Below are 15,616 nucleotides of genomic sequence, written 5' to 3'. Positions count from 1 at the left end.
TCATTTCTATCAGTCGCTGGCATGTTATTTGTGTCTTCCACTGTGAAGACCGACACAAAAAATCTGTTCAGTTCCTCAGCCATTTCCTCATCTCCCATTATTAAAACTCCCTTCTCATCCTCTAAAGGACCAATATTTATCTTAGCCACTCTTTTTTGTCTTATATATTTGTAAAAACTTTTACTGTCTGTTTTTATATTCTGAGCAAGTTTACTCTCATACTCTATCTTACTCTTCTTTATAGCTTTTTTAGTAGCTTTCTGTTGCCCCCTAAAGATTTCCCAGTCCTCTAATCTCCCAGCAATCTTTGCCACTTTATATGCTTTTTCCTTCAATTTGATACTCTCCCATATTTCCTTAGATATCCACGGTCGATTTTCCCTCTTTCTTCCGTCCTTCCTTTTTGTTGGTATAAACCTTTGCTGAGCACTGTGAAAAATCGCTGGAAGGTTCTCCACTGTTCCTCAACTGTTCCACCATAAAGTCTTAGCTCCCAGTCTACCTTAGCTAGTTCTTCTCTCATCCCCTTGTAATCTCCTTTGTTTAAACACAAAACACTAGTATTTGATTTTACTTTCTCACCCTCCATCTGTATTTTAAAGTCCACCATATTGTGATCGCTCCTTCCGAGAGGATCCCTAACTATGAGATCATGAATCAATCCTGTCTCATTACACAGGACAAGATCTAGGACCGCTTGTTCCCTCGTAGGTTCCATTACATACTGTTCTAGGAAACTATCGCGGATACATTCTATAAACTCCTCCTCAAGGTTGCCTTGACCGACCTGGTTAAACCAATCGACATGTAGATTAAAATCCCCCATGATAACTGCTGTACCATTTCTACATGCATCAGTTATTTCTTTGTTTATTGCCTGCCCCACCATCTCGTTACTATTTGGTGGCCGATAGACTACTCCTATCAGTGACTTTTTCGCCTTACTATTCCTGATTTCCACCCAAATGGATTCAACCTTATCCTCCATAGCACCGATGTCATCCCTTACTATTGCCCGGATGTCATCCTTAAATAACAGAGCATACATGCTGAGGATATCAAACTTTGAGCAGCGGAGGCTGGTGGATTCCATTCTAGAGTTGGATCACCAATATTTGCTCAATTCCACTCCAGAGCTATTGGCGAGCAGGAAAAATGACAGATCCAGTTTGAACTATAGTCCACTAACAAGGCTGTACGTCAGTTACAGCACTGCAGGACTACTTTTCATGAATATGGGGAGAAGGCCTGTCATCTGCTGGCTCAACAACTCAAAACAACTGAAGAAGGCCTATAGTGTGTTAGCGTTTATTAACAGGGGGCTTGAGTTTAAGAGCCGTGGGGTTCTGCTGCAACTGTACATGACCCTGGTGAGACCACATTTGGAGTAGTGTGTGCAGTTCTGGTCACCTCACTATAGGAAGGATGTGGAAGCATTGGAAAGGGTGCAAAGGAGAATTACCAGGATGCTGCCTGGTTTGCAGGATAGATCTTATGAGGAAAGATTGAGGGAGCAGGGCTTTTCTCTTTGGGGCGGAGGAGAGGCGACTTAATAGCGGTTTATAAGATGATGAGGGGGATAGATAGAGTGGACGTTCAGAGACTATTTCCTCGGGTGGATGTAGCTGTTACAAGGGGGCATAACTATAAGGTTCAGGGTGGGAGATATAGGAGGGATGTCCGAGGTAGATTCTTTACTCAGAGAGTGGTTAGAATGTGGAATGGACTGTCTGCTGTGATAGTGGAGCCGGCCACTTTAGGAACTTTCAAGCGGTTATTGGATAGGCACATGGAGCACACCAGAATGACAGAGAGTGGGATAGCTTGATCTTGGTTTTGGACAAGGCTCAGTACAATGTGGAAGGCCGAAGGGCCTGTTCTATGCTGTACTGTTCGATGTTCTAAAACATCAAGCAGTCAAGATTCCTCAAGTAGTTAATCCGGGCGGCAACCTCATTTTCGCTCCATGCAAAATCAATGCGGCTTTTAAATTTTATTTCTGTGTAAATCGGAGCCCTCTGTAGATAAATCAATCATGTTTTCTGGGTAGTGATCATCCCAACTGTTGACGCGGACAAGAGCAGTGAGTTGGACTCCCCGTTGTGCCCTGATGAGGCTTTAAAATGTCTTGGGTTGATGCAGTCTGGCAAGGCCCCAGGCCCGGATGGCTTTCTGATCGAATTTTACAAGAGGTTCTCAGAACAGCTCGTATCCTTGTTATTGAATATTTTTAATGACTCCCTATCTCCAACTCTTACTCGAGCCTTAATTTCCCTGCTCCTTAAGAGGACCAAGATCCGACTGAATGCAGTTCACACCGACCCATCTGGCTTTTGAACGCAGACGTTAAGCTGCTTGCTAAGGTGTTTACGCTCCAGTTGGAGCCTTAATTCCCAGGTATAATTTCGGAGTATGAAACAGGCTCAAGGAAGTGCCGATAATTATCGGCCAATATACGTTGCCTTTTAAATGTTATTCTTTCCCCCTTCCCTGCACTGGAACCCGAGGTAATAGTACCTTTTGACACTGAAAAAGCATTTGATAGGGTGGAATTGGAATATTTATTTGAGATTCTAGGGATATTCGGATTCGGCCATGAGTTTGCCTCTTGGATTTGCTTGTTATATAATGCTCCAACGGCCAGCATTCGCTCTATACTCAGGTTTATCACAGGGCTAAATAGCTGGCTTTTAAAGCAGACCAAGGCAGGCCAGCAGCACGGTTCAATTCCCGTACCGTACTCCCCGAACAGGCACCGGAATGTGGCAACTAGGGGCTTTTCACAGGAACTTCATTTGAAGCCTACTTGTGACAATAAGCGATTTTCATTTCATTTCATTACTTCCCCTTAAATAGAAGCACGAGATAGGGCTGCCCTCGATCTCCCGTTTGTTTGCCTTGACAGAATTGCCGCTCTCTATGACATTGAGTGCCTCTAGTCAATGGAAGGGTATTAGTCTTGGGGTAGAGCATTGAGTATCTCTTTATGCAGATGACCTACTTTTATATATTATAGACCCAACCCCTTCCATCGATGACATAATGAAAACACTTAATACCTTTAGCTCCTTCTCTGGCTATAAATTAAATTTAGGCAGGAGTGAATGTTTTTCGGTTAACCCAGTGTTCTACTCTGAGAGACAATAAGGGAATCAGGGTTAAGGGGAGAGTGTAGGAGAATGGGGATGAGCAACATATCAGCCATGATTGAATGGCAGAGCAGACTTGATGGGCCGAATTGCTGGATTCTACTCCGATGTCTTTTGGTCTGATGGACAGACAGACTGGGGTTTGGCCCTCCCAAATTTATTATTTTATTCCTGGGCTGATAAACTTTTGTTGTGGATCAGTGACCACAATTTTATTTGGGGACAAATGGAGGCTCACTCCTGCACTAAATCTCCTCTTCTGGCCACAATTCATGCACCATTGCCCTTTTCTCCTGCTAGAGCTTCCTCAAACCCAGTTGTGGTTTCCCCTCTTGGGATTTGGAAACAGTTTCAACAACATTTTAAGCTCTTTTCCTGTTTTCACTGGCCCCAATTTGTCACAATTACCTTTTTTTACCTTCTGGATTGGACCGAACATTTAAACCTTGGAAAGCAAAGAGACTTGAGCATTTTGGTGACCTGTTTGTGGAAGGGAGGTTTGCCAGTTTTAGAGAGCTGGCTGACAAATTTCAGCTACCTAATTCCAGCATTTTTATATTTTCAAGTTCATCAACTATCTCATACAGATTTCCCTTCCTTTCCTTTGGCCCCACCTTCCTCCTTGCTGAAGAGGACTTTATTCTTGGATCAGCCTGGCATGGGGTCTATATGACTATATTCTCTCGTCGAATCTCTCTCCACTAAACAGGGGGAGGGCAAGATGGGAAATATAGCTAGGCCCTCTACTTACCAGTGTGGCTTGGAGGGAGGTTCTTTATCGGGTCAACCCTGCGTCCTCATGTGCCTGGTTGAGCCGAATTCAGTTCAAGGTGGTACACAGGCGCAGTTGACCAAGGTGAGGATGAGTGGGTTTTTGCTAAACGTTGAGGACAGATGTGATCGCTCTTTGCTTGCCCCAGCTAACCATACGCATTTGTTTTGGTCCTGCCCCAAACTCGCCAGCTTCTGGGTTTCCTTTATTAGCACATGTTGGAGATAATCTGGGTGGATTTAAACCCATGCCCACTGGTAGCCACATTTCAGGTTTCGGGCTCTCCGGCGTTGCACTCTGGGATATAGGCTGATGTTGTCGCCTTTGCCTCACTGATAGCCCAGAGGGTCTCCCATTCCACCCAGTGCCTTTGCCTGGTTGGGTGACTTAATGTCATTCACACTTAAATGGCTACCATTTATTTCCTTTTTTAAGGAGCTGACACTGTCAGCTGTTAGAGGGTTTAGTTATAGTGTTAAGTTAATTCTGTGTTTTTGTTTTACATTTGCTTGTAATTTTTTGCCTCTTGCGTTCCCGTTGCTGGCTTGTTATTTTGTTATTATCTAAAACTTCAATAAACACCTTTTAAAAACTTGCCATCCCTGCTATCATCCTGGTGATCTATGATTTAAACATCCTTTCTACAAAGGGGGAGGGGAGTGTTGTGGTGGGGTGGGAATTTCCAAAATGACACATTGGCATGATCTAAATGGGGGGGGGGGAAGAGAGATTGGGACACCATTAAAATTTTTTTTAATGGCATCATGATCGCCTGACCGCCCCCTCCCCCCAATGTGACCCGAACTCCCCAAAGTTCCAACTCACGTATAAGGGAGTCCCTCACATGACCCTCCCCCCATGCCCGGACAGGATATTCCAGGCCCCATCCCCATCACGGGGAAAAGGCCAGCTTGGCATCTTGGGACTGAACGGCACTCACCCGAGGTCTCCAAGGCGATGGGGTTAGATCCCATTGCATTGGGTAGATCTTGGGAGTGTAAATGGGACTAGCTGTCTCATTCTAATATGCAGATTTGCTAGGAGGTGATCTGCCAATAAATTAACATCGCAACATCTCGCGAGACATAGAACATAGTGCAGAAGGAGGCCATTCGGCCCATCGAGTCTGCACCGACCCACTTAAGGCCTCACTTCCACCCTATCCCCATAACCCAATAACCCCTCCCAAACTTTTTGGTCACTAAGGGCAATTTTATCATGGCCAATCCATCTAACCTGCACGTCTTTGGACTGTGGGAGGAAACCGGAGCACCCGGAGGAAACCCAAACAGTGACCCAGCGGGGAATATAAGCTGGGACCCTGGCGCTGTGAAGCCACAGTGCTAGCCACTTGTACTACCGAGCTACCCCGTGTTAGATCTTGTGAGGCATGGTGAGGCGGATAAACCCTGGAACTGGGATCTCCCGGCATCTGCAGGCTGCGGCACGCTGCCTTTCAGGTGTAACGCAGCCGGTAGATCATGCCCATAGTGTTCTAACAATGATTTATCCAATATTTTTTGTAACTTTAGCATTTTAGCCCTCAACTCTATGTTCCTATTTACAAACCCAAAACTCATCCTCTTTCTGGCTTTAACTACCTGCAGTTGAACTGTCCGTCAGGGAATTAGACTTGTCCACCTGCCAGAAACTGTGTGCGTGCACAGTTAAGATTGGTTGGGATACTTTCTCCTTGACATCCTCCTTCCGTCCTGAAAGTCTTCAATTTTAACCTGCTTTTCTGAGAAGGTGGCAAAGACATGCACCAGAAGCCAGTATGGTCACTCCTTAAATTTGCTAATCAGGCTCCGATCCGATTGGGCCTGACTACTATTTTACTATTTACGAACCAGTTGCTTAAGTGAGGATACTATTGTGGGGTTTCCACCATATGAGGTTGCTGGGAAGCAGATTCAGCAGTAGAACAGGATTAAAAACATATGTTTTTATGAATTTGTTTTTTGGGAACACCGTCATCTTCCCACGCCAGCCCAATTAAATCTGTGGCGGAAAGACCCTTGGATGGCCGTCCCACACCACTGCCAATTGAGGCCCTTAAGTGCACAATTAATGTCCACTTAGGGGGCTCATTTCACTGCAGTTGGCATGTCTCAAATGATGATGCACATGGGACTCGCCATTCAGGATGCCCGGCTTAACCTGTTGGAGTTGCTTGTGGGCTCCAACGGGTGTCTGTTGGGGGGTGGGGGCGGAGGATGCCCTCATTCAAAAGGCAATGATAGAGAAATGCAGAAACAGGAAGGGTGGGGGGGCGGTGTTGGAGGGTACGGAGAGCCAGCCCGCTGCCCTTATTGCCAACTCTCACTGCCTCCTCTCCCGCGACCACCCTCCTGCCTTGACTCACCTGTGCTTGGGTTCATCCATGATCCTAAGCCTCAGGGGGTATAGTACCAGCAATCGCTACTGCAACCTCCGCTCCCTCCCCCCTCACCTCAGTTGGCCTCCAATTGGCTAGCAACTCTTGGTGGGTGAGACATCCACTTCCAAGGTCCATGATTCTGGAGAAGGCCCGCTGTTGCCTTGTTAATTGCCTAATTGGCACATAATTCGGCAGGCCTTTCCCAAAGGAGGTGGCAGGAGACTCACCAGCTCTCATTAGTGGGCAAGATCCCATTGTCTCCATGAAATACTGCCCTACGTTGTAACTGTCTTTATCCTGCCAGGGTGTCTGCAGCATTGTGTTTTATTGTTAACCTCATATTCAGCTTGTTTGCTAACTTGTTTCAGGCTTAGTTTCCAAACGACCCTCAAAATACAAGTCCTTCAAACAACCTAAATTCCCACACTCTTATACCATAATTGTTCCTGCTCTCTGTCTCCAACTCGAGCACATCTTACTCTGAATGTTCCTGGGCATGCTATTGTAGGCATTGACGAGATAGTCATTTAGAAGTTCAAAATCAAACAACAAAACTGAAGAGGTTACTATTGCTTTTATATGGACTTTTTAATAGATTGTCACAACTGACACGGAGATGAGAAAACGCGATCAGAAATGGAGTGAGGATCTTAGATTGTTGATCACAGAAACAGCAATGATTAAGTAAAGAAGCTACAATAAAGGACTTTGGAGTACTACATCACCTTCTTAACACATTTCAGAGCATTCTTTGCATAAAGGAATAGTGATACTTCGCAAAAGGGAAACCAGAATTAAGCCCAGTTCACGTATGTCAATACATTAGACATATTTATATTATGCTGTGAGGCTGCAGATCTGAACGATAGCCTTGAGCATAATTTCACTTTTGAGCCCTACTCTAGAAGATTAATTTTATAGCAGTTTAGCAGATTCTGCTCCATGTTTCCAAAAATATCTCAGAAAGCTTGAATTGCTCATTTACATAGTCACAGTTAATTTAGTGAGAAACTACATTTTATTAACTCAACTCATCATCACAGCAAAACTCTGAGCATGGACTTCTTAACTTCGTACCTGGAATAACCTGGATAGTGGTTGGGTGATGTAGGGAGGAATAATTCTTCAGCAGATTTTCAATTCCAGGCCTGCTGTTCTCGTGCCTGTGTGGTCTAAAAGGTAGCTTGGAAACTAGTGGGAATGTATATATATATATATATATAGGCCATTTATGGCCACTTTGCCATTCAGTTACCAATGCTGCATATGGCTGACAACCTGCACTACCAAAGGTAAAGAATTTGCTGGAGGCTCAGTCCCCATTAGGGCCTGATCAACTAAAGACACCTCACCTGTTTGAAGTTCCTCCGTGGTGTCAAGTCTGGGCTGAGCTTGGTCCATGGTGCTGACAGGGGACTCGCGTCGATCACCTCCAGAGATTATCCAGGGCAAAGTCAAAAGACACAAATTACTCAAGAGTTATTTTGTGATGAGGTCATTAAATTGCTGTCACATGTCTTAGCTAGAGATGAGCGACAAACTGCACAATATCGAAAACCTGAAGTGATCCATATTGAGCCATTTCTGGTTAATTCACAAATATTTAGATCAAATTAGGTTTGGATGATATTTGGATATTAAAAAATATGTATGTGATGTTCAACTCCAAAGGGCAATGCCTCACTATTATTTTTGCCCTGGATATTAAATCCCCACTGTTATGACAAGTGGTTGAAAGTACGCAAGTTAGCCAGCTAATACAATAAGAAAAAGTTAGCTTTTTATACAGTCAAATGTCATATCTGTTCTGGAATAAATAGACTGTGAATTTATTGGATCTTAACCAACAATCTCATGGTGAGTTGTAATCTCTATTTATGTTGGAAAGGGTGAAATGATAATTTAATTCCTGAACTTTCAGTGGAGGGACGTATAAAATCCTCTGATGGTATAGTGATAAGTTTACACTTGATTACTGGAATCTAGTAAATGGGGTATACCTGGTAGCCTAGCTTCTACTTTCAACCTGTGCAAAGTGCTCCAGATTGCTTCTTCTAACACCAACTTCAATTGGTGATGAAACTTGCACATTAGGCACTGCTAAGCAATATTAAATCCAAAGATGAGCAGGTTAAGTGCATTGGCCACGCAAAATTGCCCTTAGTGCCCAAAGGTTAGGTGGGGTTACAGGGGAGTGGGGTCTAGGTAGGGTGCTCTTTCAGAGGGTTGGTGTAGTCTAGATGGGCCGAGTAGCCTCTTCCTGCACTGTGGGGATTCTAAATGCGGAATTTAAAAATGGGGATTTGTGAAGCTGAAGCCAGGTGAAGACATTATTATGGGACTGATTTTCTTCAATCACTTTCCTCCTGCCCCCAAACTGGAAAAAAAGCAGTGTCCAGCCGAAGGAGTGCCACTATTTCCCCTCTCAGATATTCATCCTGATTTGCTGTACCTCATTATCAGGCCCACTCTCTAGCTGAATCTTGCCCCTCAAAAAGAGCAAGAACTTTAAGCCAAGCAATAGATTTCACAAGATAATACCTGTGCATTGTTATTCTGAGATTCTGGCAGCTGATGGAGAATGTTAAGTAGGCACCTCAACCTAGCTTTAAACTACAATGAAAATATGAACACTTGCACATGTCCCTGGTGCCATTACTGACCTTCCAGCCTGTGATGGCCCAAGAGAAGTCCAAAGTGTCACGTTTCATTAAGCATTCCTGCATCGGCGAAACTGGTGTGTGGAATCTCAGGAAGGCAAGGTCTGTGGCCAGCAATGTTTTATCCACCCTTTTAAAATCTCAGTGATTGGCCAAATCCGCCAATACATGCAGCACCTACCTCCATCCCCTCAGGAAGCCCTGCAATAAACCCTGACTGTATCGGGGTAACAAACCCTGACCATATCAGAGATAACAAACCCTGACTGTATTGGGGGCAACAAACCCTGACTGTATCGGGGGAACAAACCCTGACTGTATCAGAAATAACAAACCCTGACTGTATCGGGGGAACAAACCCTGACTGTATCAGAAATAACAAACCCTGACTGTATCGGGGGAACAAACCCTGACTGTATCAGAAATAACAAACCTTGGCTGTATCAGAAATAACAAATCCTGACTGTATCGGGGGAACAAACCCTGACTGTATCAGAAATAACAAACCCTGACTGTATCAGAAATAACAAACCCTGACTGTATCAGAAATAACAAACCCTGACTGTATCAGAAATAACAAATCCTGACTGTATCAGATGCACAAACCCTGACCATTTCAGAGACAACATATCCTGATCGTATCAGAGACAACAAACCCTGACTGAATTGGAGATAACAAACCCTGACTGTACCAAAGACAACTCACTTTGACCGTATCAGACACAACAAATCCTGACCGTATCAGAGACACCAAACCCTGACTCTATCAGAGACAACAAACCCTGACTCTATCGGAGACAACAAATCCTGACTGTATAAGAGAAAACAAACCCTGACTCTATCGGACAACAAATCCTGACCGTATCAGAGACAACAAACCCTGACCGTATCAGAGAAACAAATCCTGACCGTATCAGAGCCAACAAACCCTGATCGTATCAGAGAACCAAATCCTGACTATATCAGAGACAACAAACCCTGACCGTATCAGAGCCAACAAATCCTGACCGTATCAGTGCCAACAAACCCTGACCGTATCAGAGAAACAAATCCTGACCCTATCAGAGACAACAAACCCTGACTGTATCGGTAGCAACAAATCCTGACCGTATCAGAGAAACAAACCCTGACTGTATCACAGACAACAAAACCTGGCCGTACCACAGACAAAAACCGTGACTGTATCAGAGACAACAAACCCTGACTGTATCAGAGACAACAAACCCTGACTGTATCACAGACAACAAACACTGACTGTATAAGCGACAAGACCTAATGGAATGGGCTGCCATTTATTTATTCTGTCCTTTGTCCCTGAAGACATGTGAAAAAGTCAAGAAAATTGGTCACATCAACCTCTGTACTTCCTCATGAACGTGTGGTAATTGTTGTCCTGGTTGGGAGGCCAATCATTTCATTGAGTGTGTCCAAAAGCTTACCTTATATCATCATTCATTTGCTTTAATTATTTTTGTGATATTCAGATAAATGCTTGAGGCGCAGGCCATACTATTTTACATTTATAATTTCTAAAATCAAACAAGATGCACGATAGTCAGCAGCGAGATCAGTCTCTGTGAACAATGGTTTGCCCTTTGTGTCTCCCACTTAATTTCACTCTAATTCAATAGCTCTCACAAATCCTCACACATGGTGACTTCAACAGACATGGCTTTATTTTGACACTTTATGCAACTATCTACTGTTGCTTACTTCACTAGAAATGAATATTGTAACTGTAAAAGTACCAAACCTTTTTTATACCATTGTGATACTTTTCTGCAAAACTGCATAAATATGATTTTTATTGGCATTGTCATAGTTACGATTGCACCAGTAAATGGCATACAAGCTACAAATTACACTATGTACATAATGAACACTTAATGCGTTTCCTTATTTTTTTGAAAAATATTTTATTGAGGCATTTATATATTTACACATCAAACACAATCACAGAACAAACCAACAGCGCTGCAAATAACCAACTCAACAAAATACCTAACACCCCACCATAATGCGTTTCCTTATAAAGTAAATTTACTTGATTTAAAACCAGTAGGTTAATACCTTAGTAAATAATAGCAGAAGAATGTCACTCAAATGCATTGGACATCTATCGTATGTTAATATCAGAACAATAATGATTAGATTTATGGCTTTGCTTCACCTAAGGAAAGAAAATGCTTCAAAAACATCAAACTGACAAAAGTGCAATGGTTTTCCTATTCTCCCTTCTTCCTCTCCACCTCTCCACACTTCGATGTATCAAGAATTAGTTCTTGTTTATATTATCTATGTATAAATCCACAACTATTTGTGTGATAATCTAATCACTGCCTAACTGAACTGCAGCTATTACACAAAATTAGACAAATTGCCCATCAATCCTTCCATTGGCTCCCAGAACCCCAAAATTCTAATGTAATATCTCAGCAGGATCTTTAAATCATTACCTTTTCCTTCCATATATCTGTAAACTCATCAAGGCCTACAACCACTCAAACCCCTTTCAAAACTTCATTTCTCTAAATCTAACCTTATGTGCATCCATGTCTCTCTTTACCCTACTCCTTATGGTTATGTCTTCAGCTGCCAAGATGCCATGCACCAAACTTACCTACCTAAAACCCTGCACCCCCCTTCCATCTCCCTTTATGCCCCGCAGTAAAGCTACAGCTAAGATTCGTTAGCCCAACATTTATTTCTGTAGTACCTAGACTCTGGGGTGGTCCCGGTGGATTGGAAATTAGCAAACGTGACGCCACTGTTTAAAAAAGGAGGTAGGCAGAAAGCAGGAAATTATAGGCCAGTGAGCTTAACTTCGGTAGTAGGGAAGATGCTGGAATCTATCATCAAGGAAGAAATTGCGAGGCATCTGGATAGAAATTGTCCCATTGGGCAGACGCAGCATGGGTTCGTAAAAGGCAGGTCATGCCTAACTAATTTAGTGGAATTTTTTGAGGACATTACCAGTGCAGTAGATAACGGGGAGCCGATGGATGTGGTATATCTGGATTTCCAGAAAGCCTTTGACAAGGTGCCACACAAAAGGTTGCTGCATAAGATAAAGATGCATGGCATTAAGGGTAAAGTAGTAGCATGGATAGAGGATTGGTTAATTAATAGAAAGCAAAGAGTTGGGATAAATGGGTGTTTCTCTGGTTGGCAATCAGTAGCTAGTGGTGTCCCTCAGGGATCCGTGTTGGGCCCACAATTGTTCACAATTTACATTGATGATTTGGAGTTGGGGACCAGGGGCAATATGTCCAAGTTTGCAGATGACACTAAGATCAGTGGTAAAGTGAAAAGTGCAGAGGATACTGGAAGTCTGCAGAGGGATTTGGATAGGTTAAGTGAATGGGCTCGGGTCTGGCAGATGGAATACAATGTTGACAAATGTGAGGTTATCCATTTTGGTAGGAATAACAGCAAACGGGATTATTATTTAAACGATAAAATATTAAAGCACGCCGCTGTTCAGAGAGACGTGGGTGTGCTAGTGCATGAGTCACAGAAGGTTGGTTTACAAGTGCAACAGGTGATTAAGAAGGCAAATGGAATTTTGTCCTTCATTGCTAGAGGGATGGAGTTTAAGACTAGGGAGGTTATGTTGCAATTGTATAAGGTGTTAGTGCGGCCACACCTGGAGTATTGTGTTCAGTTTTGGTCTCCTTACTTGAGAAAGGACGTACTGGCGCTGGAGGGTGTGCAGAGGAGATTCACTAGGTTAATCCCAGAGCTGAAGGGGTTGGATTATGAGGAGAGGTTGAGTAGACTGGGACTGTACTCGTTGGAATTTAGAAGGATGAGGGGGGATCGTATTGAAACATTTAAAATTATGAAGGGAATAGATAGGATAGATGCGGGCAGGTTGTTTCCACTGGCGGGTGACAGCAGAACTAGGGGACATAGCCTCAAAATAAGGGGAAGTAGATTTAGGACTGAGTTTAGGAGGAACTTCTTCACCCAAAGGGTTGTGAATCTATGGAATTCCTTGCCCAGTGAAGCAGTTGAGGCTCCTTCATTACATGTTTTTAAGGTAAAGATAGATAGTTTTTTGAAGAATAAAGGGATTAAGGGTTATGGTGTTCGGGCCGCAAAGTGGAGCTGAGTCCACAAAAGATCAGCCATGATCTCATTGAATGGCGGAACAGGCTCGAGGGGCCAGATGGCCTACTCCTGCTCCTAGTTCTTATGTTCTTATGTTCTTTGGACATTTTGTTTTATTAACAGTGCTGTATATATGCAAACTAACTCTGATTTTTAATCCCATAAATGATTGAGAATGACAAAATAACAAATTTTCTATTGAACAGATGGAGGAAACGCTGCCAACTAATTCAACTCAAAAGTATGATATATATATATATATAGCCATGGATTAACAGGTAGAAATGTGTAAATAGGTCCTTTCAGGCCACAATTACTTTAAATCAAGCTTTTGTCGCACTATGTATGAAACTCTTAATACAAGTTGAATAATGTCGTCCAGGAATATTTTAAACAGTTGCGGCAAAAGTCAAACGTTTTTCAGCAGTAACTGGAGTTGCTGAAAACGCATAGCATTTTAAGAAACTGTAAGAGTAAGATAAGCTGATGTTTCACACTTGAAGAAAATCATCTTTCTGTTTCAGATTTTGATCGACTGCCTGTACACCCTCCACATTTTGTTTTTAATTCAGAATTCCACCATTCTTTCTATTTATGCATAGTGCTTTTTTATTTCATTTTGTATTCAGCAGATACATTCCTTTCACCTTTGACTCCTTCCTTATGAATATACAAAGACTTACACTGAAGATTCATAATTTAGTGCAGGAGGTTTTTTGCTCTATTGAAGGCTTGCTGCTTCAGATTCAATTCCTTGATGAACACTTGACCTTACTGCAAATTATAAAGTACTCAACAGCGTTCCATGCAGCCAATTAAGTTCTATTTTTAAATAAGCAGTGAATAGTGTAATAGATAAGCACTTGTAGGTCATTGATGCTATTCAGGAATTTCAGTTACACAACTTAGGATGATTAAGGATAATAATCATCCTGTGCGGCCACAAAGGCAATTGATTAAAAATAGCAAAATATCACCATTGTCCTTCCTGGGTATTAAGACCTGATATTTCACAATTATCTCACATACCTGCTGAATAATTTGATTAATATGGGAAGGAATGATTATATGTAGGAGACATTTATTAAGGCTGTTCTTGAAACATTGCTTTAAAAAAATAATAGAATCCCCTCAAAAATTGTTTAAAAATCACCAGTACAGAGAGTTGCGTAAAACCCAATGTCTCACTATTAACTTCTTCTACAAGTCTGTAGACCATGTGTACCAAGTCAAAAAAGACATTACCAAAGCATAGAGAGATACTGAAATGGATACTAAGGTATCTAAATGGACCTACCTTTCGGATGCCAAGGATCCATAAACTCGTACTTTCCCATCCCAACAGTTCGTAACATCTGCACACCATTCCTGTTGTCTTCAATTTGTGGTGGATTTAAAGGAAGATGGGAAACAACCTGCTCATTGACTCCTTGAGCATTACTAGGAAGAGCTGCTGAGGGCACAGCAGATGGATGCAGAATGGGACAACTCATGTGACCATTCCCTACTGTGCTTAGGGCAGGCTGAGTCACCTGACCCACCCCAGTGAGAGGGGACATGGTAATTGGCTGACTAGTTGTGTACAAAGGTTGACTTTGCAGATTGACAACCATGTTGGTTATAGGCTGTGAAGGATGTTGCACTTGATAATGTGCTGTCATAAGTGGAAGTTGAGGGGGAACTGGAGGTGGCATTGTGGGTGTAACTCCGATCACTGGACCTTGAACATTGAATGCTGGTGGCTGAGCCATCCCATACGTGGGAGGTATTAGGGCAGGCTGGCCGACAGCTGCAACTGAAGGAACCCACGATGGTGGACCTGAAATTTAAACAAAACAAGAATTAATAATTTCCCTCTCTATAAAGTTCACACAATTCTATGATCAAACCCATTAACTGGAATATATGTGCCTACTTAACAATCTTCAAACACATTATCTGATGTTTCAAAAGCTCCTCATGAAATTTTTTAATTTCATTTTTTTCTGTTAAAAGCTTATCATTTATTGGACTCTTCCTCAGAACCTATAATAAGATGGAAATAGACAGAGAGAGACTGTGTGTCTGCGTGTATATGTGTATATGTGTGTGTCATGTGTATGGGGGGGGGGGCAGGAATTGTTAGAGTGTACGGGATAAGGTGTCAATGACATGATGAGTGGGTGTGGCTATTAAATAGCCTCATCCCATGATGGTCATAGTTTGATAGATCTGTACCTATAGATCTATGTTAAAAATATGAATGTTAAATAGAGAATGTTGTATACAGTCAATACAATGCCATTTTCCATAGAGCAACCAGTACATGGAGATCAAGTAGTCACGTGGCAAAGTGATGACACGGCTACAAAAGAGGACACCTGTCGGGAGCGCGGGAGTGATCCTCATGAGCGTGGGCAGAATACAAACTCTTTGTTTCAAGTCCTTGTTGTTACTGTTTTGGGAATAGAGCCATATACAGCACCAGGCAGACCTTGCAGCTTACGGTGGACAAACCATCCGCACCGAAGATGTCGCCACTCTTCATTGCACTCAGGGCAAT

General features: G+C 42.7%; 1 protein-coding gene across 5 annotated transcripts in view; it reads right to left on the bottom strand.

Moving 5' to 3' along the window:
* Window positions 1–15,616, bottom strand: part of LOC119967520 (kelch-like protein 29) — a 499,347-nt gene that overhangs the window by 186,307 nt on the left and 297,424 nt on the right. For 4 of the 5 annotated variants that reach the window (XM_038800186.1, XM_038800188.1, XM_038800190.1 and 1 more), the window contains 2 exons: window positions 14,372–14,893; window positions 7,654–7,731 (listed from right to left, as the gene is read on the bottom strand). In XM_038800186.1, the coding sequence (XP_038656114.1) occupies window positions 7,654–7,731; window positions 14,372–14,893 (600 nt within the window). The remainder of the gene's footprint in view (window positions 1–7,653; window positions 7,732–14,371; window positions 14,894–15,616) is intronic. The other variant, XM_038800191.1, reaches the window with a different exon arrangement.

This window comes from Scyliorhinus canicula, chromosome 6 (genome assembly GCF_902713615.1).
Source record: "Scyliorhinus canicula chromosome 6, sScyCan1.1, whole genome shotgun sequence".
Classification (NCBI taxonomy): Eukaryota; Metazoa; Chordata; class Chondrichthyes; order Carcharhiniformes; family Scyliorhinidae; genus Scyliorhinus; species Scyliorhinus canicula.
Note: the sequence above shows the minus strand (reverse complement) of the source record. Positions and strands in the feature narration are given on the sequence as shown.